The sequence below is a fragment of the Hemiscyllium ocellatum genome, chromosome 3 (genome assembly GCF_020745735.1).
Source record: "Hemiscyllium ocellatum isolate sHemOce1 chromosome 3, sHemOce1.pat.X.cur, whole genome shotgun sequence".
Taxonomy (NCBI): Eukaryota; Metazoa; Chordata; class Chondrichthyes; order Orectolobiformes; family Hemiscylliidae; genus Hemiscyllium; species Hemiscyllium ocellatum.
In genome coordinates, this window is record NC_083403.1 from 45,969,953 (window position 1) to 45,996,464 (window position 26,512).

Sequence of the window (26,512 nt, forward strand, 5' to 3'; positions counted from 1 at the left end):
CAGCACCACCTCTTGGTTAAATGTCCCGTGTTTTGTCTCACCCTCTCTCCCTGCCTACCCCCTTGATAAAACTTACTTTGAAGGCTAGACATTCATTGCTGTCAATCACTTGTCTAAACCCTATCAGCCAATGATGCCAGGAGAAGCAATGTCCCATTGTCCACCTCCATTTTAACATTTGTTTTCATTCTTTCTAAGAAAAGACCTTATTTTTTAAAATATGTACTCATAATTGGGTAGTGATAGCTGTTAAATTATTTGTTTACTTGTAGAATGCTAGTTACTACTGTAACATAGTTAAATGGCATCTAATGGTCCACAGGAAATATTCAATGTGGAATACTAAAATCACACAGTTTTAAAGGAGACTCTAATTTCCAAGACCTTACTGTGCATGGTATAGAGAGGAAACAAAATATATCTGAGGCATTCTCTGTAATTTCCAATTTGAAATGTTTTACTCTTAGGCTGTATACCTGACATTGTAAACTACAGTTGTATTGAGTGGAATATGCTCTTAAGGCATAAATTTAATTTTATTGCAAATTTTGCAATAATCAAGTCAAAATGCCTCATAATGTATTTTTATACATTTTATCAATACAATAAAAACAAAATCTATGCTTGGAGCTTGGCAAATCTGGCAAGAAAGTGGTAGCTTTGTGATGGAGAATAGCTCAGGCTGAGTGGCAATCTGATGATTATTGTCAATTTGTGGAAGATTTGTGCCTTATTAGTTGCAATTTTAATTTTATAGTAAGAGCACATAACCCTGTTCTTGTGCAAATTAGCCACTGGATTCTCACAATTCATGTGTTTTTCAAATTTTTCTTCATTCCCCATTTTCTTCTAGTGGTTGAACAATTTAATTGCCAAAATAGAGCTTTAAGCAAAAGGTTCCATTCACTCCAACATGTTGTAGTTCCCTTCTGGTTTTTGACCTGCCTCAGCAACGCCACCACTCCCAGGGAATTGCCAAAATTCCAGCCCTTCTTACTTTTCTCTGCACTGCCTCTTCTGCTTGAATGTCGCCCAGATTTTGATAATCAGGATTTCGTTTCAAAGATAGGGCCTGAACATAGGTAATACAGTTCAGGGAATGCTTTGGCAGAGTAGATGCTAAGATGATGTTTTTCCTCGTAGAAGATGCCAGAACTAAGGCACATTATTTAAAAATAAGGGATCTTCCGCACAAAATGGAGGTGAGTTTTTTTAATCTCTCAAAGGGTCATCAGTCTGTGGAATTGTCTTCCTCAGAGTTTGTTGGAGGCAGAGCCATTGAATATTTTCAATGTTGTCATTAGATAGATTCTTGATTAACAAGAGAGACAAAGGTAATGGAGAGTGGTCAGAAAGGTAGATTTGAAGTCACAATCAAATCAACCATGTTATATCAAATAGCAGTGCATGCTTGGGGGCCAAAAGGCCTAAGCCTGTTCCTAATTTGTATATTGGTATGTAGACATGATTTATTCCATGTTCGACAGGTTTTCACTATCATCAAATATTTTTCACTGATTGGCGATCCTTGACTATTTCAACACCATCTGTGGAGCATAAGTATTATCTCTTTTTTCTCTTCTACATCCAGCTGTTAGTTGCACTACTCTGCTCTGCCATTATCCCGCCGTGGCCTTAACAGATAAACCTTCCAAATCTTCTTCAGCCTTACGATTTCTTCATAAACTCTGGGTTAGCCTTTTATGTTTCATCCTCCTCACTCCAACCATTGGTTGTCCACACCTCTAGAACACTGTCCTCATTCCCCAAATCTTCAATTCCAAAACTTTCTGAATGTTATCTCTTCAACCAAATCTTCTGTCCATTCTCTATAACCCTCGCACAGGGGTCCAATGTTTAATTTCTTCCTCTTTCAAAAATTGGGACTACAGATTAGATTACCATAAAAATGACCTTAAAGCATGTCACAAGGTGAGACTGAGTTTTGTATAGGCAAGTGTAAGGTGAAATAAGCTGATTGAAATCACTACTGCAGATTTAATTTCAAGGGCGATCGTCAGTGATGTGAAAGCTCACTGCTTTAACTGAGACACAGAGAATGAAGAAGTAACACCGTTTTATTCTTAAAGGGAAAGTCAAATCAAGAAAATTTATTTCTCTTTATTGCTATGTTTTATGGTCATTTAGAACAATTAGTATTCTTTATGCATCATCATTTAACACAAGCCTTCAACAAATCTCATTTGATAATAATGTAACCACCATAATTTGTCAATTTTACCACAACTGTTATACCCATAATAGATTTTAAAACTTTTTAAAAATTACAATCTTAAATATTATAAAATTTCTAACTGTGCAGTATTGAAATTATATCAGGAGACTACAGAAATGGAAAATCCTCTTCTGCCATGACAGCGACTGTTTGTGTTTTCAATGCCTGTACTCAAGCAGGATTTGGAGGTGCTGGTGTTAAAATGGGGTGTACAGAGTTAAAAATCACACAACACCGGGCTATAGTCCAACAGGTTTATTTGGTAGCACTAGCTTTTGGAGCACTGCTCCTTCATCAGGTGGTTGTGGAGTATAAAATAGTAAGACACAGAATTTATACTGAAAGTTTACAGTGTCTTTTAACTGAAATTATATATTGGAAAAGACCTGGATTGTTTAAGTCTCTCAGCTTTTAGAATGAACATGTTGGTTTCAGTTCTTTCATATATAAATCGCAGACCTTTTTTTTAAAGTTACATTCTCAAGTGAACTTAACAATTGGTGTTATGTCAGCCCAGATAATGCATTTAAGGTGTGAGGTGCCCTGTGTGTGCTGCCTGTGCCACAATGTTCAGACTGATTCTAATTTAAAAACAAATTTACAGAATCTTACATGAATTCATGCAGGTTTTTTTCTAAAATAAACTGTAATTCTGCAAGTACAAATTCACCCCACAAACCTATATATGTGTGTGTGTGTGTGTGTGTGTGTGTGTGCGCGCATGCATGTGGGTGTGCGTGTGGGGGAGATTATGAGTGTCTGAGAGAGACTGTATGTATGTGTGTGATTGTGAATGTAAATGGGTATAAGTCTGTGAGAGGGTGCGTGCGAGTGTATGTCTGAGCGTATGAGAGAGGGTCTGCATGAGCATATGGGTCTTAGGAGTGTGTGTGTGACTGTAGGAGTGTGTCTGTGTGTATGTATGTGTGTGTGTAGTGTAGTGGGGTCACCTGTAGTGTGACATGAACCCAAGGTCCCAGTTGAGGCCATCACCATGGGCACCATTCGACCTCAGACCTTCGGTTGAGCATCCTCCATGGCGGACTTCGGGACAGGTAACAATGCAAAGTGGCCGAGCAGAGGCTGATAGCCAAGTTCGGTACCCATGGGGATGGCCTCAACCGGGACCTTGGGTTCATGTCACATTACAGGTGACCCCACTACACACACACACACCTGCAGAGATCCTCTCTCATATGCTCACACATAACTCCCACACTCTCACACACCCTCTCACAGAATTATACCCCTTTACGCTCACACTTACACACTGTCTCACAGACACTCATAACCTCCACAACCCCACACATACCTACATATACACACACACACACACACACACATACCTTTGTGGGGTGAATTTGTACTTGCAGAATTACAGTTTATTTTGCTCAAAAACTGCATGAATCCATGTAAGATTCTGTAAATACATTTTTCTAGATTAGAATCAGTCTGAACAGTATCGCACAGACAATCTCACACAGGGCATCTCACACCTTAAATGCATTATCTGGGGCAACAAGACACCAATCATTAAAGTTCACTTGAGAATGTAACTTTAAAAAGTTCTGCAATTTACGTATGAAAGAACTGAATCCAACATGTTCATTCTAAAAGTTGAGAGACTTAACAAATAATACAGGTCTTTTTAAATATATAATTTCAGTTACATCACACTGTAAACTTTTGCTATAAATTCTGTGTCTTACGATCTTATACTCTATAACCACCTGATGAAGGAGCAGCGCTCCAAAAGCTACTGTTTCCAAATAAACCTGTTAGACTATAACCTGGTGTTGTGTGATTTTTAACTTGGTACTCAAGCAGAATTGGGTAGCTTGAGCTGGTACAATAAATGGTGCTGGGAAACAAAATCACTTTTGCAATTCACCTGTTTACTTACAACAGCAAGCACTGCAGTTCTAGCTTGGCTGCAAAGATCCTCAAAACAATTCTCAGTCACAATATCTAAAGAATATCCCTACACAGTGTGACTTGCCCCGCCCCCCCAGCAACCATTGGTGACCATCCAATTCTGCTAAATGATGAATAATTTTGTGCTGCCTGAGCCTTTAAGGAACTAGATTAACCAAGGTCATTTCACATAGGATGACTGCAACCAAGAACACAGTGAAACTTCCATCATGTCATCCCGTGCTGAAAATAATCCCAGGTTCCAGAAATGAAATGTTGAAGTCTAACCCAGTTCCACGCAGAGTTCAATGTAAGCAGTTTTTACTTTACAGAAAAAAATTATATTCAGGCTACTGCAGATGTAAGGTCGATATCAAGGCAACTGTTACATAAGTACATTATGAGCCAAAAATAATCTTATAGAATGCCGTATCATTGTACACGGTGCAATCATTATTTGCATACATATGCTGCATCCTATTTGTTTTGGTTTGAAAAGGAAACAGACTTGTTCAAATTAACATTTATAAGTATACAGACCAATATACTAAGTTAAATAATATATAAGATGCTGGAAATATCATTCTGCAGTATTTATCTATTATGTGGGTATTCTTCATGATCCGCATGCCAACAAACTCCCGAAGGCGACTTTTTTTTTGTAAATTGGATTCTGCACCAATGGACAGGCGAATCTGTTTGACCCTGTCATCAGTAATGATCGACGTTCTGGTATATCCTGCCAGACTGTTGGCATCTGCTTCACTAAAGGTACCATCAAACATTAAGTCCTTGGTGCTGGTAATCCCACATGTGCAGGGAAACTAGGAAAAGAGACAGGAAAATTCTTTTAAATATGAGCAGAGATATTGGAATTATGTGCATGGACTGAACAGTACGACTACACACAGCATAATTAAGTGTAGTGCCGTGTTTCCTAAACATTTTTGATGATTTTTAAGTCATTATTGTTGCAAGATTACATTCCCGGGAAAAACGAACTCTTTTACCACTTTGGTCCTCCAGCATTCACAAGTAGTTCCATCTGGAACTTTCTTTTCTTTCATGGGGTGTTAGCATCAGTTGCAAGGCCAGCTTTTATTTCCCATCCCTAATCGCCTTTGGGAAGGCGGAAGTGAGCTGTTTTCTTCAACCACGTAAACAGGCATTGTGTCAGAGGACTGAAAAGCTACAAATTTAATAGACCTCTGAGAAACTTATGGAGAAATCCGCACCAACTCCCATTCATCTGTTATTCACTGACCTGCATTAGCTCTTGGTCCAACACGTTTTAAATTATAAGAGTCATAGAGATGTACAGCATGGAAACAGACCCTCAGCAAGAGGCCCAGCAACCACTTCTCTAGCTTCCTACAGAGTTCTCGGGTACACCTGATCAGGTCCTGGGGATTTATTCACCTTTAACCGGTTCTCGTCCTTCTTTTCAAATCTCCCCACGGCTTTTCGCTGTTATTCTCTAACTCCGTCGTCTCCTCCAACCCCTCAAACCTTCAAGATCTCTTCACTCCACTTTTGGATCTATAACTTTAATAACGTGACCATTACCATCTGTGCCTTCAATGATTAGCTGCTGATTCTTGGATTTCTTCCTCTAATTCCTTTCCCATATTTAATGCAACCCTTAAAAATTAGCTCTGTTCTAGCTTTTTGCCAGAAGTTTTGAAAGCGTTGAAGGCACATTTTGAACCACAAGTGGCCGTTCCCCTCAATAATAAGTATACTGCTTTGGATACTGTAGTGGGTGATGATCTACCAGTTCTCTGGCACTGAGCCTGGCTCTGCAGCTCAGGAGGGAGGAGGGGAGAATAGGAGAGTGATAGTGATAGGAAATTCAATGATTAGAAGAACAGACAAAAGATTCTGTGGTTGCAAACAAAACTTCCATATGGTATGTTGCCTCTTAGGTGCCAGGGTCAGGGGTGTCTCAGATCAAGTCTACACAATTTTTAAGAGGGAGGGTGAGCAGCCATAAGTCATGGTACACTGTGGCATCAATCACATAGCTAGGAAAAGGGATGAGGACCTGAAAAGTGAATATAGGGAGTTAGGTTGGAAGCTAAAAGGCAAGACAAGCAGAGTTGTAACCTCAGGATTGCTACCAATGCCACAGGTTAGTGAGGCTAGGAACAGAGAGTGAGTGCAGCTGAACACATGGCTGCAGAGGTGGTGTAGTAGGGAGGGCTTCAGACACGTAGATCATTGGGATTCCATCTGGGGAAGGTAAGACCTGTACAACCTGTTGCACCTAGACTGGAGATGTAACAATATCCTGGGAAGAGGTTTGCTAGAGCTCTTCGGCAGGTTTTAAACTAGTTTGACAGGGGGATGAGAACCAAAGCTCAGAGGATGGGGTAGCTGGTGAACAGGCAGATACAGAGTGCAGAGAGTCTGTGAGGAAGGATAGCCAGTTGATAGGGCAAAGTTGCAGTCAATGTGATGGGTTGAAGTGTGTTTATTTTAATGCAAAAAGTGTCAAGAATAACAAGAAATAGACTTTGTCTGTGTGCTAAAAAGGTGAGAGTAGTAGGTGCAATCTAGCAACTAACAGATGCAATATAAATCCAACCTGTTGGACTCATCAATTCTAATAAAATTCTTGCCCAATTTATCAACCCTTCAACCAATTGAATTATTACACCAATTCATAGCCAAAGACAAAGCAGTGGCAGTGAGTCACAGAACAGGATACAGCATTCACTAAAATCAAACAACTTTTTTTTCCTTTATGCTGCAACAGATGAGGGCATCCCTGACGAGGCAACATTAATTGCCCAGAGGGCAGTTGAGAGTCAACCACATTGCTGTGGGTCTGGAGTTACATGAAACCACACCAGGTAAGGATGGCAGTTTCCTTCCCTATTGGACAGGAGTGAACCAAATAGGTTTTTCCAACAATTGGCAATGGATTTATAGCAGCCATTAGATTCTTAATTCCAGATATTTATTGAATTCAAATTCCACTATCAGCCAAGGTGGGCTTCGAACCCAGGTTCCCAGAGCATTACCTGGGTCTCTGGTTTAACAGTCCAGTGATAATACCGCTAGGTCATCACCTCCTCTGTTGATTAAAATACTTTGATATAAATGATGCAGTCAACTTGAATTGCGACAGAGAGATAGGGTGTGGAGTAAACCAAATGCAGTAAGGAAACTAGATGCCTAATGCAAATGGAACAATGCGACATTCAGATTTGCCATGGTATTTATTTGTGAACATTTTTATCAACATCTATATGGAAGAAACAAAACAACAGTAAAGCCAGACCTGAAGGCACTTTCTAATATTATCTTCAAACAATTATTATTTATTCCGAAGCATCTGCAAAGCATATTACTCCAGATACGACTATATAATCTGAATGTGAGATACAGGCAAGAAAAACAGATGCACATTGCTGACACACTGTCAAGATAATGCAAGCAATTACTTTGTATAAAATACTACGGGGCGGATATGGCAACCATGGTTGACAACATAAAAACAAAAACAAAAGCGTACAATATGGTGAAGATTAGTGTAAAGCCAGAGGATTGGGAAGCCTTTAAAAACCAGCAGAGTGTAACGAAAGATCAATAAGTGGGGAGGAGATGAAAAGTGAGATAATATAAAAGAAGATTGCAAACTTTTTTTTAGAAATGTAGAAGGTAAGGGAGAGGCAACAGTTGACATTGGATCACTGGAAAAATGAGGCTGGAGAAGTAGTAATGGGAAACAAAGAAATGGCAAAGGAATTGAGCAGGTGCTTTACATCAGTTTTCACAGTGGAAGATGCCAGCAGCATACCAGAACTTCAAGAGAGTCAGGGGAGAGGTGAGTGTAGGGGCCATCACTAAGGAGTAGATGCTGGGGAAACTGAAAGGTCTGAAGGTGGAGAATTCACCTGGAACAGATGGATTGCACCCCCCAGTTCTGAAGGACATAGCTGAGGAGATTGAGAAACGTTAGGAATAATCTTTTAGGAATCATTGGAGTCAGAGAGGGCCCCAGAGGACTGCAAAATGACTAATGTAACATCCCTATTTAAGAAGGGACGGAGGCAGATGCCAGGAAATTATAGGCCAGTTAGCCTGACCTCAGTCATTGGTAAGGTTTTAGAGTTCATTATTAAGCGTGAGATTGAAGGATATCTGGAAGTGTAAAGTAAAATAGAATTCAGTCAACACTGCTTCATGAAGGGAAACTCAAGCCTGACAAATCTGTTAGAATTCTTAGAGGAGGTAATGAGCAAGTAAGACAAAAGAGAGCCAGAGACACGATCTATTTGGATTTCCATAAAACCTTTGACAAGGTGCTGTACAGGGGGCTGCTAAATAAAATAAGATCCCATGATGTTAGGGACAAAGTCCTGGCATGAATAGGCAATTGGCTGACTGGCAGAATACAAGAGCAGCGATACACTGCTGAGCAAAAATCAAAGAATTGTAGATGCTGGAAATTAGAAACAAAAACAGAAATTGCTGGAAAACTCTGTGGAGAGAAAATAGTTAACATTTCAAGTCCAATGACTTCATCAGAACTGAGGAAGGAGGGAATCCGGAGGAGTTTTACAAGAATGATCCTGGGGATGAAGAGCTTGTCAATTGAGGAGTGGTTGAGGACTCTAGGTCTGTGCTTGAATGAGTTTAGAAGAATGAGAGGGATCTTACTGAAATTTACAGAATACTGAGTGGCCTGGATAGAGTGGAAGATTGGGTTATGATAAAGATGTTTGCACCAGTAGCAGAGATTAGGTCCCAAGGGTACAACCTCAGAGTGAAGGGACTGCCCTTTAGAACTGAGATGAGGAAGAATTTCTTCCATCAGAGGGTGGTTAGTCTGTGGAATTCATTGCCATAGAGGGATGTGGAGACCAAATCATTGAGTGCATTTAAGACAGGGGTAGAAATGTTCTTGTTTAGTAGGGGGATGAAGGATTACAGCGAGAAAACTGGAAAATGGGGTTGAAAAGCCTATCAGTCGTGTTCGAATGGTGGAGTAGGCTTGATGGACCAAACAACTTAATTCCACTCCTCTATCTTTTGAACTTCTATTTTGCAATAAAAATGCAATATGGAGGCTTTTGTAGTGCGGTGGTCATGTTCCTATCTCAAAACCAGCAGGCCTGGGCTCAAGTCTCACCTCTCCTAGAGATGTGCCTTAACAATGTTCTTTCTGGATTTCCGTTGTCACGTGTTCTCTACCATGAAGCCATTACTGCAGAGATCCACCTCAGTCAGATTAGGAAAGAGACCATACGTTTCCAGTCAGCGTGTTGTTTTGTGAGCTCATAACACCTTTCCTCGCCTGTCTGTTCTTAATGAGCCGATTGGCAGGCAATTGGGGAGTTACCATGCCAACAGGAGTGGCATGTTGGTTGTAATCTAACACACTTGCTCCCACATTTTGAAAACATATGGGAAAGTTCCACCCCAATAACTGTTGCAAATTTTTATCATAAACAGCCACATTATATATCATAGTGTGCATGCCTTCCAAATCATATCGAGTGAAAGTTCTCATGCAAAGAGAATGCACAATCAGGATCATAATAATCTCTCTCATGCAAAATTAATCTGAAATTATAAATGCAGCATTTTTATCCATATTAATGCACAATGTTCGTTTTCAAAAATAACTTGAATGGGCTGAAGTTGAGGGGGATGGGGGGCTGTGGGGCATGGTAGTATATGATTCATGGCTGAAGCTTTGCCTAATCTTCCTACTACTCTTGTAGCGGCCTTGTTGTGAGATACCTCTGGATGGAGGATTGACTCTCCAGACGAGTTCCTCTGGCTGTTTACTATGAGCACAGAGTGCCCCTAATCCTATTAATTTGCTGCCTACCTCCCAGCAAGAAGTGGACTGCAGTTTTCCCTGCATGGCTCTCAACACAGCAGGGACTGTGTACGGTGCTGCAAAAGGTGTAGCACTAATGGGAAATGGCACTTGAATCAAGCTTAAGTCAGTTTATTGACTGTCCTCACCCATCCAGCATTTTGCCAAATTCTGTGACGACACCACTTTAAGAATATCAATTGGAAGCTGAACAATATTGAGTCTTGCCACTACTTTCTCCAGCAAAGCCTTCAAATTAATCTCCATAAAGTCAGGAAAGTCCAGCCCTCTGTGTGGAATTGACAAATTTTGATGAATTACAGTGACTTTTGTGCTGTGATTTTCTTTTTATTTACCCACTTGAACCTAGATGTAAGTGTGTGTGAGGTTATCATTTCAGCAGGTGCAGAGAGACAGGGGAGGACGTCCCATAGAACAGATACACCCAAGAAACCTGACTGTGCCGAACTTTACATCTGTTTCTAAAGTTTTTGAAATGCAAAAGTTTTTCCTCATTTCCAGTGATGTTGAGACACTTCAATAAGCTTGAAAATTTTTAACTGAAGTTATGGTAACAGGGTTACAATGAATGAATTAGTGGGAGTATGGAACAACACCACCTGGAAATGCTGGACTAATATCTCCTCTTTCTTGAGTGGTATCCAATGTGGCAATTTTTCTTGGTCTGCTCTTTTTCTCAAAGTGGATCAACAGTTTTCATTTGTTCCATTAACTTTCGTCCGTCACTTTCACCAGAACTGTGAGGACAGAGTTGTTTGCATAGTTGGCGCATTTACACACTTTGGGGTGAAACAGAGGGTTTAACCTTGCACCCTACACACGCCAAGAGTGGGCTGGCTGAGATTGTGGGTGTACAATCATGTCCAATGGTGGCAGTACCTTGCTCATCCGCCTCTACTTGTGTTTGACCAGCAATGGGAGAGGTATCTGGCAGCTGGCCGTTCCATTGGCCAACTGGAGAATTATTAAATTATTGACTACTGAAGGGTCTCCTCTGCTTTATCAGTGGCAGAAGGTGTAAGTACCATGTGACAAAACTAAGAAATATCCACCTGCTTAGTACCCTGTTTCCAATGGAGGCCACTCCGGAATGGTTAACGCTTCAGATAAAGACTGCAATGCTGGAGGTCTGAAATATAAACAGAAAGTCCAGGAGGAATTCAGCAGGCCTGGCAACATTCATGGAGAGAGGGGAACTAAGTTAATGTTTCAAGTACAATGATTCTTCTTCGGACTTCTTCCTCTGATTCTGAAGAAGTCATATCAGATTTGGAATGTGAACACTGTTTTTCTTTCCACAGATGATGCCAGACCCCCTGCTGAGTTTCTCCAGGATGTTCTGTTTTTATTTATGGTTAACTACTTTTCCCCTGAACTCACACCCCCACCCTACCTTAAGTGAGGTCCACCAGTCTGATCCAGCAAAGCCCGCAGATTAAATCTCAGTATCGGGCCTTTACATTCCTTTTTGGTGGAGGCAATCTGTAGTTCTAGCAATAGCCACTGCTCCTGGTGGCTGTTTAGAGCTGCTAACCATGTGCTTGATCAGAGGCAGGGCTCTCTCTCAGGTGGAGGCAGAGGTCTTGCCCTGGGCCAGTTACTGTCCTGATGGCTAGTAAATGGTTGCATGGAGGAGTCCATGGAGCAAGGGGAGTATCAGTCAATGGGGGAGCCTGAGTTCCCAGTCAAACAATGGCAAAAGAAAAACAAATTGTTTTAAATTCCAATCACCTTTGGATGTACAGAACCCAGCCTGGACCAAAATAAACCATCACTTGTCAGGTGTACCGAAGGTAGAATTCTTGGCAGCATAACATCACCCTGGAAACATCCCAAACTGCAGGAACAGGAGTGATGAACAATAGTAACACAAGACAGTGAGCTTCACCTGTTGTTCACATTTTTGAGAACTCTTTCCCCTGCACGGGTAATCTGAGGTAGACTGTGCCCCGCTCAGGCCTAAAAGTAGTGAACATAGGCCCTTTCATGAGTTTCACAATGTAAAAGAAGTAATTATCTGTTCAGGATATCTGATAGGGCATATCTGATTAGGATAGGGCATATCCAAAAACTATTTCAGAAACAAGCTTACATGGTGAGTAGATGGCCAGGGACCTACTCATGAGATTGCCTATAAGATTGATCTTGTACTGCATGGGATTGTAGGAGTGAATAGGTATATTAACCAGAGAAATGTAGAAACACAGAAACCACATGGTGGAAGTGAATCAACAAAGAAAGAAGTAAAAGCCCTTCCTGATGAAGGGCTTATGCTCGAAACGTCGAATTCTCTATTCCTGAGATGCTGCCTGGCCTGCTGTGCTTTGACCAGCAACACATTTGCAGCAACAAAGAAAGAAATCTACACTGCTGTCTGACCCAGCAGTGAACCTCATGGAATGAGCTGCCAGAGAAAGTGGTGACAGCTGGGTCACAAGATTTAAAAGGCACCTGGAAGCATTTAGAGGGATATGGACCAAATGCTGGGAAACGCGACTTGATTAATTGAGGATAACTTGTTGGCATGGACAAGTCGGACTAAAGGGTTTGTTTCCGTGCTGTACATCTCAATGACTCTATGACTGAAACTAGGTGCAGGAGTAGGCCATTCTGCCCCATGAACCTGCTGTGCTATTAAATACGACCATGGCTGATCATCCAACTCAGCATCCTGTTCCTGCTTTCTCCCCATACCCTATTCCTTCAATCCTAAGAACTATATCTAACTCCCTTTGAAAATAAAATGTAGGTTTTTGGTAGATAGTTGTTAAACATCCATTTTCTGACTTTTCAACTAATATATTGAGCAAGAGGAACTCATTTGATTGATCAATTTCAAAGAGAAATTTGAGGGAAGGCTGCTATTTATTAAGCTGTGTAAAGAAATTCTAAGAGAAACATGTAGCATGGACAACAAAGTTATTACGAGTAACTAAAGTTAAGGCATCATAATTTTACCAGACCATACAGCGGTTCTTTTATTAGAGAGAGAGAGACATGACTGGTAATGGCTTAACCTGAGGGTCACCCATTCTGTTGGTGTCACTCTATGTTGCAAACCAGCCCACAGAGCTAACAAATCACTTCAATCTGCATATAGACAGCATTAACCAATTAAGCTGTTTCTGGATGTGTTAGAGATGTTTTCTATGTTGTATATTGAGGAACCAACTGGAAGTTGTGATTTTTTTTTCGAGTTAGTTTTATGTAATGAAAAAAAGGGCAAATTAACAATCTTGTTTTAAAATAATCTGAGGGATCCACATTAAGAGGGAGCTCGAGAGAAAATAGGGAACTCCAGACCCAGTAGCCTTACATTAGGAATAGGAAAATGCTAAAATCTGTTAAAAAAAAAAGACAGGATAAATAGGCTCTTGGACAATAATGATCTCACAGAGTCATAGAGTTATACAGCATGGAAACCCTTTGGTCTAACTTGTTTGCAATGGCTAGACATTCCAATCTGGCCTAGCCCCATTTGCCAGCATTTTGCCAATATCCCTCTAAACCCTTCCAACTCATATACCCATCCAGATGTCTTTTAAATGTTGTAATTGTACCTGCCTCCACAACTTCTCTGGCAGCTAATTCCATACACACACCACTCTCTGTTTGAAAAAGTTACCTCTCAGGTTCTTTTTAAATGTTTCCCTTCTAACCTTAAATCTATGCCCTCTGGTTTTCAACTCCCCCACCCAAGGAAAAAGACCCCGGCTATTCACCTTATCTATGCCCCCTAATTATTTTATAAACTTCTATAAAGGTCACCACTCAGCCTCCAATGTTCCAAGGAAAGAAGCCCCAGTCTATTTAGCCTCTCTCCATAACTCTAACCTTCCAGTCACAGCAAGACCTTTGTAAGTCTTTTTTGCACCATCTGAAGTTGAACAACATCCTTCCTGTAGAAGGGAACCAGAATTATACGCAGTATTCCAAAAGGCCTTGTCAAGGTGCTGTACAACAGCAACATAATGTCCCAACTCCAATACTCAATGTTCTGACCAATGAAGGTAAGTGTACCAAATGCCTTCTTCACCACCCTGTCTACCTGCATCTCCACGTTCAAGGAACTGTGCACCTGTATCCCTCGTTGTCTTTGTTCAGCAACACTCCCCAGAGCACTACCATTAAGTGTATTACCAAAATCCAACATCTTGCATTTATCTCATTTAAACTTCATCTGTCACTACTTGGCCTATCTGATCAAGGTCCTGTTGTACTCTGAGTCAATCTTCACTGTCCGCTGCACCACCTATTTTGGTGTCATCTACAAACTTACCAACCAGACCCCCCTATCTTCACATCCAAATCATTTATATAAATGACGAAAAGCAGTGGACCCAGCACCAATCCTTGTGGCACACTGCTGGTCACAGGCCTCCACTCCAATCAACAACCTTCCACCCTACCCTCTGTCTCCTATCATAAAGCGAATTTTGTATCCAATCAGATACCCCTGGATCCCATGCGATCTAACCTTGCTAATTTGTCTACCATGTGGAACCTAGTCAAACACTGTACTGAAGTCCAAATAAACATCTGATTGGACAACTTGTGGATTTGTGAAAGAGAAATTATTGTTAAAGATTTTAAAGGTGCCTTAAATAAAAGCGACAAACAAGAGCTGATGGACATAGTACACTAAGATTTTCCAAAGCTTTTGATAAAGTTCAAAATAAGAGCATATGGGATAGAAGGTAACACATTAGCATGGATTAGTAATTAGTTAACAGAGAAAACAGTGAGCAGGCATAAATGGGTCATTCTCATGTTGGCAGCCTTGATTAATGGGATATTGCAAGGGTCAGTACTTGATACCTAGCTTTTCACAAGATGTATCAATGATTTAGAAGTGAAGACCAAATGTAATATTTCCAATTTTGCAGTTGATACAAGGTGAAGTGGGAATGTGTGTTGTGAGGAAGATGTGAAGTGTCTTCAGGAGAATTTGCAATAGAAAATGGATAAGAAGTTAAAAGATGGAATACAATGTGGGAAAATGTGAGGTGATGTACTTTGGTTGGAGAAACAGATGCTCAGAATATTCCTGAAATGGTAAGAGGTCAGAAAGAATAGATGTTCAAAGGGACCAAGCTGTCCTTGTCATTAAGTCATCGAAGGCTAATGGGCAGGTGCAGTAAGCTATGAGAAAGTCTTGCTTCATTGTATAGGGGCTAGGTTAGTCTGCATAGAGTACGGAGTACAGTTTCGGTCTCATTAACTCAGATAAGTTATTATGGTCATAGAGGAATGCAACAAACTGTTCACTAGAATTGTTCCTAGGATAATGGGATTGTCCTATGAAGAGAGATTGGGCAAACTGGGCCTGTATTCTCGAGAGTTTTAAAGAATGAGTGATGATTTCATTGAAACACACAAAATATTTAAAGGGATAGACAGGGATAGATGCACATAAGATTCTTCCCCTGGTTAGGGAGTCTAAAACCAGAAGGCACAGCTTAGAAATAAAATGGATGCCACTTAGGATGAGAAGAAATCCTTTACCTTTGGAATTCTCTAGTGCAGAGGAGGTGTAGAGGCTCACTCTTTGAGAATGTTTGAGGCAGAGATTGATAGATTTCTGATTACCAACTGTGCATAAAGTTATGTGGATGGGCTGGGTAAAAGAAATGTTTGATTGGTAATGATCACATTGAATAATAGGGCAGGCTTGATGGGCTGAATGGCTGACTCCTGCGCTTACGTTCCTATGCTGCATCTCCACACCAACTGTGGCCCAACCAATCAGCACCCTCTTCTCCATCTGTATAAATTGGTGTTGCTTTTACAAGTCTGTTTCTTGCATCCTAGTTCTGATGAGTGCAAGATGAAAAACTTAAACTTCTAGTTCTTTATTATCAATTTTTAAGTTCTGTACTACTAAGCATTTATTTAATCAAGTTAATGAATGGAGTTGCACTCCAAATGATTTGTTTACTTTATAATCTAAAATGCTCTTCCTGTTATTGTCCAGTCTGGCTGACAACACAGGTCCCAGAGGTGACAGGAAAATCTGCTTATAACCAGTCTACATACTAACCTTAAAAAGAGCTTCTCAGCTCTAAACTGCCTAGGGATCATCAGAACACAGCAATGACAGAAATAAACATGGGCAAATGCAGAATGGGACAAGGTCACAGATGGATTTGCAAACAACGTCAAGGATTATGAATTAAGTGCATCACTGAACAAAGTGCCAGTGATGGTTGATCAAAATGGTTGTGATGGGTTAACAGGTCTTAGTCAGAGGATGATGTAGGCAGTAGATTATGTGTAAAAGTAAAAACCTGGCATAACCAAATGAAAAAGCAGATGTGTGAAGTCTTTGATCACTATCGGTAAACAGTGCCAAACATCTAGATGGGTTGCTCTTTGATCTCACCTTTTCCTGAAATTTTCTTTCTTTCCTCTCTTGTACTGTGGTTAGGTAATTCACAGCTGCATACTCCAGCACTGAGAGAAAGACAAACACAAAACTAACCCACAGGTAAATGTCCACAGCTTTAATATACGAAACCCTTGGCATGGAAGCATTCACACCCGTGATAATAGTGGACATCGTTAGAACTGTCGTTATACCTGGAATTACAGAAAACTTGAAAAATTTTATGTCAATTTACATGGAAAAAATTTCAAACACTTGATACATATAATTTTAAAAACTTATTTTAACAATTTTTTTAGAAGATTTGTAGCTCAGGTTGAACATAGAACATAGAACATTACAGCACAGTACAGGCCCTTAGGCCCTCGATGTTGCGCCAACCTGTCATACCAATCTGAAGCCCAGCTAATCTACACTATTCCATGTACGTCCATATGCTTGTCCAATGACGACTTAAATGTACTTAAATCTACTACCGTTGCAGGCAAAGCATTCCATACCCTTACTACTCTCTGAGTAAAGACACTACCTCTGACATCTGTCCTATATCTATCGCCCCTCAATTTAAAGCTATGCCCCCTCGTGCTCGCCATCACCATACTTGGAAAAAGGCTCTCCCTGTCCACACTATCTAACCCTCTGATTATCTTGTATGTCTCTATTAAGTCACCTCTCAACCTTCTTCTCTCTAACGAAAACAGCCTCAAGTCCCTCAGCCTTTCCTCGTAAAACCTTCCCTTCTTACCAGGTAACATCCTAGTAAATCTCTTCTGCACCTTTTCCAAAACGTCCACATCCTTCTTATAATGCGGTGACCAGAACTGTACACAATACTCCAAGTGCGGCCACACCAGAATTTTGTACAGCTGCAGCATGACCTCATGGTTTCGGAACTCGATCCCTCTATTAATACAAGCTAAATCATTGAATGCCTTTTTAACAACCCTGTCAACGTGGGTTGAAAATGTGTTGCTGGGAAAGTGCAGCAGGTCAGGCAGCATCCAAAGAGCAGGAGAATCAATGTTTCGGGCATGAGCCCTTCTTCAGGAAAGAGGAAAGTGTGTCTTTCCTCATTCGCAGTGAGGAAGGTGACACACTTTCCTCATTCCTGAAGAAGGGCTCATGCCTGAAACGTCGATTCTGCTCTTTGGATGCTGCTTGACCTGCTGCGCTTTTCCAGCAACACATTTTCAGCTCTGATCTCCAGCATCTGCAGTCCTCACTTTCTCCTGTCAACCTGGGTGGCAACTTTCAAGGATCTGTGTACCTGGACACTGAGATCTCTCTGCTCATCTACACTTTCAAGAATCTTACCATTAGCCCAGTACTTTGCATTCCGGAACTCCAACCAAAGTGAATCACCTCACACTTATCTGCATTAAACTCCATTTGCCACCTGTCAGTCCAGCTCTGCAGCTTATCTATGTCTCTCTGTAACCTACAACATCCTTCCTCACTATCCACAACTCCACCTACCTTAGTGTCGTCTGCAAATTTACTAACCCACCCTTCTACGCCCTCATCTAGGTCATTTAAAAAAGTGACGAACAGCAGTGGACCCAACACCAACCCTTGCAGTACACCACTGGTAACTGGACTCCAGGATGAACATTTCCCATCAACCACCACCCTCTGCCTTCTTTCAGCAAGCCAATTACTGATCCAAACCGCTATATCTCCCACAATCGCATTCCTCCACAGATTCAGGTTATAAGTTTGCTCGCTGAGTTGATAGGTTTGTTCTCAGAAATTTCATCACCACGCTAGGTAACATCATCAGTAAGCCACCATTGAAGCACTGGTGTTCTGTCCCATTGTCTATTTATGTGTCTTGGTCTGTTAAGGCATTAACCATTTACCAAGCTCTGAGAAAAAGAACAGGAAATGATATCACTCACCTTAACAGACCAAGACACATAAAAAGAAAGTGGGACAGAACACCAGCGCTTTACCAGAGGCTCACTGATATTGTTACCTATCATGGTGATGAAACATCTGCGAACATACCTACCAGCTCAGTGAGCAAACCTACAACCTGAAGTTATTTTAATAATCATTGCTCAGTGGTTGGCACTGCTGCCTTAAGCACCAGGGACCCGGGTTCAATTCCAGCCTCGGGGGACTACATTTGTGGAGTTTGCACATTCTCCCTATGTCCGCATGGGTTTCCTCCGGGTGCTCCAGTTTCTTCCCATAATCCAAAGATCTGCAGGTTAAGTGAATTGACTCTGCTAATTTGCCCATTGTGTTCAGGGATGTTTAGGTGCATTAGTCAGGGGTAAATATCAAGTAATAGGATAGAGGAATGGGTCTAGGTGGGTTGCTCTTCGGAGGTTCAGTGTGGACTTACGGTCCAAAAGGTCTGACCACACTGGAGGGATTCTTTGATTCTATGAATCATTGTAGTTAACTGCTAACAATTAGAAGGGATACCTACCACTGAAAAAAGTTTATCCCTAGCTCATCCTCAGCTTGTAAATTGATTGCAAACATTGTGTTTCTATAATGTAGTGATTATCACGTTTGTCTGAGAAACTGTTAGAGGATAAAGAACAGTAAAGAGTTTTAATAATCACCAAGTGCATAGTTTCAGTCAATAGATGTGGACATATAATGATTTGATTGGATATTATATTCAAATTAGTGCACATAATTATAATTGGATAATATAGTCATGCGTATTAACTTGGAACGTAAGGTAGAATGTTAAGGTAGAATGTACACTGTTGGATAAAGATAAAAGTGTGTAAACATGTAAGCTTTGTATTGAAAAACTTGTTTCTTTAAGAATAGTATTATACCATTGTTTCATATCAAATCGGGGAGTTGTGTGCCATCTTTGAGGGTACATCCTCTAAGCCTGCATGGATAAATGCTTAAACAAAGAAACTAAAGTCACATTGATCTTTGAGGGATCAAAGAGTTAAAATTATTCCCTTTCAAAGGCAACAGTCTTCAGCTTGAAACCAGGCAGAAACATTGTTGAAGTTCAAGTATAGCATACGGGAAAGAATGCAGTACATTTGTGGTAGGTCTCGTATGGTACTGTAATGTCTTTGTCTCTAGGCCAGAGATTTGGGTTCAAATCTCACCAACCCAGGAGGTGTGTTGTAAACTGTGTAAACAGGTTGTTTAAGATAAATAGGTTGCAGCAGCTCACTATCTTCTCAAAAACAACTAGAAATGAGCATTAAACATTGGCCTAGCCAGTGAAGCGCACATCCCATTAATGCATTTGAAAAAAAAATCAATTCCTAAATCTTTTCAAATCAAGGAATGAAAAGTTTGGAGAATAAATCTTTTCATCTTCCTTAATGAAGAAGGATTACAGCATCAAATCTCATTGACTGAGGTTTGCTAAGTACTTGGTATTTTTCAGAAGCAGCAAAATAAAACATTAAGGACCGGAAATTCATCTCAGGTGGTGGACTTTTACACACAACATCTGATAGTTAATTCCAATAGAACTGAGTATCAGGCACTATGTGAATCAGCAGACAATCTGATACCTGAGTAATAACTCTGAAAGAATTAATACAGAGGAGTATTATAAGTATATGATGTAAGATGTCACAATGATTTGTGGAAAGAACAGATTAAGATCTTGAAGGAGTAGAACTTAACATCTACTCAGAATCTCTGTTGTAATGTCTATCAGGTAAAATGTAACTAGTTACTAACATGCAGTAAACTATTTCTTGTTCAATACATGCGCCTTTTCTAGTTAGACGAGTAAGTGAAATTTCTTTGCAATAGTAGACCAAGCAGGACCTGCAGATCTCCACATTTAAAGAGGAATGTTGTAACAAAACTACCACTTGTTGCAGTGCAGGGTCTATCTGGCTGTCTCATATGACATGGTGAGTCGTGGGTGAGGATTTCATGTAGCTGCCTCATTCAACATGCTGGTAGTGGTGGAGACCTGAAGACTTTTCAGTATCTTCAGACTCAGTTTTAAGTCACCTGCAACAGTTTGCTATAGGGAAAAGCTGAACATCTAAGAACTGTACTAAAACCCTCTGGGTAGGATTCAACAAGGACGAATCTGGAGTTAATGGTGAAGGTATTTCAGATCTGGTAAGAGATGTGCTGCAGCAAGTGAGTCAGGAACTCCCTAGAGAAGAATTAGCAAAGTTGCACCAAGAGCAGACCAAAGTCAGAGTTCAACTGAAGAACAATCAATGGGCATCAGAGGCTCCATGAGTAAAGTTAAAAGCCTTAGTGGGCAAAGGGGCTAAAACTGTGCAGTCTGTGAAAGCAAGGAAAGTAAGGAAAGTACTTTTAGTTCAGATTGAACATTACCACTGGAATGGGTGGGCACCACAATGCACAACCACACAAAAGAAATCAAGGGCCTGAAAAGCAATTAAAATGGAAAGTGCAGACTAGAAGACATCGCAAAGATAGAATTAAAGTAAAAAAAACAGGGAGGTTTGAAGCCTAAACAGCTCTGATCCAGGGGAAGAAAATCAGAGGTTTTTATTAAAGATGAAGAGCATTTATTTAAACCATAGGCTGTGGGAATGATGCAGGAAAATGGTGAAAGAAATAGGCATTGAGATTCAGCCCAAAATAAAATCTGTTAAAGAAACAAGACTAATCTCATAAAGCCACGAATATTAATTTAGTAAAACCAAGGTTGAAGTTGACATTATTTATTATACCACAGGCTTTAAGTCACATTAACTTAAGAAAAGGAGAACCACTGAAAAGTCACCAACTTCAGGAATCGTCCATTTTAGCTGCAAAAGATGGGAATTCATGTACATTCCAAGAAGGACCGGGCGGCCAAAGTGTTGAACAACAGGAGCGTTTCTCTAGAGATCTTTGCTCTCAGGGCAGCAAGGTCAGCCCAATCTGTTTCCTGCTCAAAATGGCCAATCACATCATCAATGTGTCACTTGACTGGCACTCTTCAAATGACAGTCCACTAAACACAATAACACAGATTCTCAGAACCTTGGTAACAATGTCAATCATATCAATGTAACTCGTGATTAGTTGCTAACATGCAATAAACTAATTTGTGATCAATACAATCGACTTGTCCAGTTAGACCAGCATATGGTTATCTTCTACCACATTAGACCAACACATCCTGTAAATCTCTGTACTTATAGAAGATGGTACCACCAAACCAACCACATGATGAGGTGCACATTAGGGTTAGTGCACATATAATAACCACCTGCTCTTTATCACTACCTGAGATAAAGTTCTGCCCCTCAGAGTTCTAAGTATGTTGGAGAGGTTTGTTTTGAGCAGACTGTAGTGGAATGAAAGTGTAACTAGAATTGGATCATAATCAACTCAATAATTCCCCAAAGATCTCTTTTAAACACCCTTGGTAAAGATAAAGCCAGTAATTGCTTATCAACTGAATGTCTTTGTTTACAGCAATGGTTTTGATTTTTTTGGTGACATACATCTTTGTACAAAACAAAAATGACATCTTGGCTTACCTAATGAAACTCTAGCTGGTACAGCTAGGCGATCAATCCAGAAAGACACCCAGGACAACATCACCATCAGAGTCGCTGGAAAGTAGGTTTGTAGCAAAAAGAAGAAAATGTGGCGGCGCAAAGTGAAGTTAATGTACAAACGATTGTACCAACCTATTTGCGAAAGTAGATGATTGTCAGTATACATTCTCATATATTTACCCCAAATAAACATTGCATTGCTGAAAAAAGGCACATTCTGTCAAAGGTATCTGTCTTGCTTTTGATGGGATAATTGGCAAAATTAACAATTCAAGCGAAAAGTCAACATTTACAGGGGAGCCTCGATTATCCGAAAGAGATGGGCAGGCACTATTTCGTTCAGATAATTGATTATTCGGTTAATCGATTAAATGCCTTTTCTCTGGGGCTTGGAGTTTTTTAAAGTCTGCTCCCCATTCAAGAGACTGCAGCAGGACACGGTGCGCGAGACCCCACCTCCAACACAGTCCCCCCGGCCCCAACCCCATCCAACACCACCCCCCCAACCCCATCCTACGCCGTCCCCACCCCCAACCCTGTCCAATGCCACCCCCTGCCCCCAATCCCGTCCAACACTGCCTCCCACCCGTGACCCCCACCCCCCCAATCCCCCATCACTGCTCCCGCCCCTCTCCAAGGCAGCCAGACTGGACACCAACAATAAGACTGCAGATACACACACACACACCCCTTCTTACTGCAACCGTTTGATCGGTTCCACCTCTGCCCTCTACAGGACAATATTGGTCAGATTATCTAGAGAAGTTGGGGGGACAGGTTTAGGGTACACCCCTGTGTAGAACTCCAGGGAAAATGTGGGGAGAGAGAGAGGGCAGGAGGTCAGTCATTTGGAGACAGTGCCTGTTTATTCACAGTAAACAAAAGACACGATCACTGTTGGAAATACATTTTTTGATATAATGTTTCTATCGAGACCTCAAGATCTCCTTCGGGTAATACAATTTTCGGATAATTCGTATTCGGATGACCGAGGTTCCTCTGTGTATTGCATGAGAAGACAGTGTTGGGAACTGGATTCTGATAGGAAGAAGTGTTGCCATAGAGAATGAAAATGTGCTGCTGGAAAAGCACAGCAGGTCAAGCAGCATTCAAGGAGCAGGCGAATCGACATTTCGGGCATGAGCCCTTCTTCGGGAATGAGGAAAGTGTGCCAAGCAGGCTAAGATAAAAGGTAGGGAGGAGGGACTTGGGAGAGGGGTGTTGTAAATGCGATAGATGGAAGGAGGTTAAGGTGAGGGTGATAGGCCGGAGTGGGGTGGGGGTGGAGAGGTCAGGAAGAAGATTGCAGGTTAGGAGGGCGGTGCTGAGTTCGAGGGTTGAGACTGAGACAAGGTGGGGGGAGGCGAAATGAGGAAACTGGAGAAATCTGAGTTCATCCCTTGTGGTTGGAAGGTTCATAGGCGGAAGATGAGGCGCTCTTCCTCCAGTCGTCGTGTTGCTACGGTCTGGCGATGGAGGAGTCCAAGGACCTGTATGTCCTTGGTGGATTGGGAGGGGTGTTGAAGTGTTGAGCCATGGGGTGGTTGGGTTGGTTGGTCCGGGTGTCCCAGAGGTGTTCTCTGAAACGTTCCGCAAGTAGGTGGCCTGTCTCTCCAATATAGAGGAGGCCACATCGGGTACAACGGATGCAGTAAATGATGTGTGTGGAGGTGCAGGTGAACTTGTGGTGGATATGGAAGGATCCCTTGGGGCCTTGGAGGGAAGTAAGGGGGGAGGGTGTGGGCGCATGTTTTGCATTTCTTGTGGTTGCAGGGGAAGGTGCCAGGAGTGGAGGTTGGGTTGGTGGGGGGTGTGGACCTACGAGGAAGTCACAGAGGGAATGATTTATTCAGAACGCTGATAGGGGAGGGGAGGGAAATATATCCCTGGTGGTGGGGTCCATTTGGAGGTGGCGGAAATGATGACAGATGGTACGATGTATATGGAGGTTGATGGAGTGGTAGGTGAGGACCAGTGGGGTTCTGTCCTGGTGATGATTGGAGGGGCGGGGCTCCGGGCAGAGGAGTGGGAAGTGAAGGAGATGCGGTGGAGAGCATCGTCGATCACATCTGGGGGGGAGTTGCGGTCTTTGAAGAAGGAGGCCATCTGGGTTGTTCGGTATTGGAACTGGCCCTCCTGGGAGCAGATGCGGCGGAGTCGAAGGAATTGGGAATATGGGATGGCATTTTTACAGGGGGCAGGGTGGGAGGTGGTGTAATCTAGGTAGCTGTGGGAGTCGGTTGGTTTATAGTAAATGTCTTTGTTGAGTCGGTCACCCGAGATAGAAATGGAGGTGTCTAGGAAGGGGAGGGAGGAGTCTGAGATGGTCCAGGAAAATTTGAGGTCACGGTTGAAGGTGTTGATAGAGTGCATGAACTGTTCAACCAACTCGTGGGAGCATGAGTCATCGATGTAATGAAGGAAAAGGTGGGGGGTGGTGCCAGTGTAGCTGCGGAAGATGGACTGTTCCACATATCTTATGAAGAGGCAGGCATAGGTACGGCCCATGTGGGTGCCCATGGCAACTCCTTTGGTTTGGAGGAAGTGGGAGGATTGGAAAGAGAAGTTGTTCAGGGTGAGGACCAGTTGAAGGAGGGTGTCAGTGGAAGGGTACTGGTTGGTACGGCGGGAAAGGAAGAAGCGGAGGACTTTGAGTCCTTCGTGATGGGGGATGGAGGTGTACAGGGACTGGATGTCCATGGTGAAGATAAGGCGCTGGGGACCGGGGAAGCCGAAAATCATGAAGGAGGTGGAGGGCGTGGGTGGTGTCCCGAACGTAGGTGGGGAGTTCTTGGACTAAGGGGGAACAGGACCACATCGAGGTATGCAGAGATGAGTTTGGTGGGGCAGGAGCAGGCAAAAGACAATGGGTCAGCCAGGGTAGTCAGGTTTGTGAATTTTGGGCAGGTATTAGAAACGGACGGTGTGGGGTTGTGGGACTATGAGATTGGTGGCAGTGGATGGAAGATCCTCTGAGGTGATGAGGTTATGGATGGTCTGGGAGATGATGATTTGGTGGTGGGAGGTGGGGTCATGGCCAAGGGGGCAGTAGGAGGAGGTGTCCGCAAGCTGGCGTGGTATAAAGGTCAGTGCGCCAAACTACTACCGTGCCTCCCTTGTCTGCCGGTTTGATAGTGAGGTTGGGGTTGGAACAGAGAAAGTGGAGGGCTGCACGTTCCGAGGGTGAGAGGTTGGAGTGGGTGAGAGGGATGGACAGGTTGAGGCGGTTAATGTCGTGGCGGCAGTTGGTTATGAAAAGATCGAGGGCGGGTAAGAGGCCAGCACGGGGTGTCCAGGTGGATGGGGTGTGTTGGAGGCGGGAGAAGGGGTCGTCAGAGGGTGGGCGGGAGTCTTGGTTGTAAAAGTAGGCATGGAGGTGAAGGCGGCTGAAGAATTGTTCAATGTCTCGCCGCGTGTTGAACTCATTAAACTGAGAGCATAGGGGAATGAAGGTGAAGCTTCTGCTGAGGACTGATCTTTCATCCTCAGAGAGGAGTAGTTCTGGAGGGATGGTGAAAACACGGCAGGGCTGGGGGCTAGGACCTGGTGTGGGGCTGGAGCTGGGAGTGAGGACGGGGTTAGGTGTGGGTGTGGGAATCGGGGCGGGGACGGAGATCGGCGTGGGGGCGGGGTTAGGCGTGATGACAGAAAATGGTGTGGGGGCGGGGTTAAGCATGTGATGGAGATCGGCGTGGGGGTGGAGACACATGGGGCGTGGTCATTGTGCAGGTGAGTGATGTCACTGGGGGCGGAAGTGACTGTGGCAACGGCAGAAACGGTGTTGTTCCTGATAGCCATGGACCCCGCGGAGGCCGCGAATCTATCGGCGATGGTCTTCCTGGCGATCGTGGAGGCGGTTGTCTGGGCAGCAATCGTGGAGGCTGCAAGGTCGGTGGGGGTGGAAGTGACGTGATGGTTCGCGGCGGCCGCCCAGACTACCACCTCCACAATCGCCAGGAAAACCATTGCCGATAGATTCGCGGCCCCCGCGGGGTCCCTGGCTATTGGGAACAACACCGTTTCTGCCATCGCCACAGCCACTTCCACCCCCCAGTGACATCACTCACCTGCACAACGACCATGCGGCATGCGACTCTGCCCCCACGCCGATCTCCGTCACCATGCCTAACCCCGCCCCCACGCTGATCTCCGTCACCATGCCTAACCCCATCCCCACGCCAAACCCCTCCCCGCCCCATTCCCACCCCCACGCCTAACCCCGCCCCCACTCCCAGCTCCAGCCCCAACACCAGATCCCAGCCCTTCCGTGTTTTCACTATCCCTCCGGAACTACCCCTCTCTAAGGATGAAAGATCAGCCCTCAGCAGAGGCCTCACCTTCATTTCCCTACGCCCTCGGATTAACGAGTTCAACACGCGGCAAGACAGCGAACAATTCTTCCGCCGCCTTCGCCTCCGTGCCTACTTCTTCAACCAGGACTCCCGCCCACCCTCTGACGACCCCTTCTCCCGCCTCTAACACACCCCGTGCTGGCTTCTTACCCGCCCTCGGTCTCTTCATAGCCAACTGCCGCCTCGACATTAACCGCCTCAACCTGTCCATCCCTCTCACCCACTCCAACCTCTCACCCTCGGAACGTGCAGCCCTCCACTCCCTCCATTCCAACCCCAACCTCA

General features: G+C 43.0%; 1 protein-coding gene across 1 annotated transcript in view; it reads right to left on the reverse strand.

The window, feature by feature from the left end:
- Window positions 1-4,674: 4,674 nt before the first annotated feature.
- LOC132837247 (gamma-aminobutyric acid receptor subunit rho-2-like) overlaps window positions 4,675-26,512 on the reverse strand; it is a 65,650-nt gene continuing 43,812 nt past the window's right edge. Inside the window, exons 7-9 of the mRNA XM_060856954.1 lie at window positions 21,855-22,007; window positions 16,390-16,586; window positions 4,675-4,974 (exon numbers count right to left, since the gene is read on the reverse strand). Coding sequence (XP_060712937.1) covers window positions 4,675-4,974; window positions 16,390-16,586; window positions 21,855-22,007 — 650 coding nt within the window. The remainder of the gene's footprint in view (window positions 4,975-16,389; window positions 16,587-21,854; window positions 22,008-26,512) is intronic.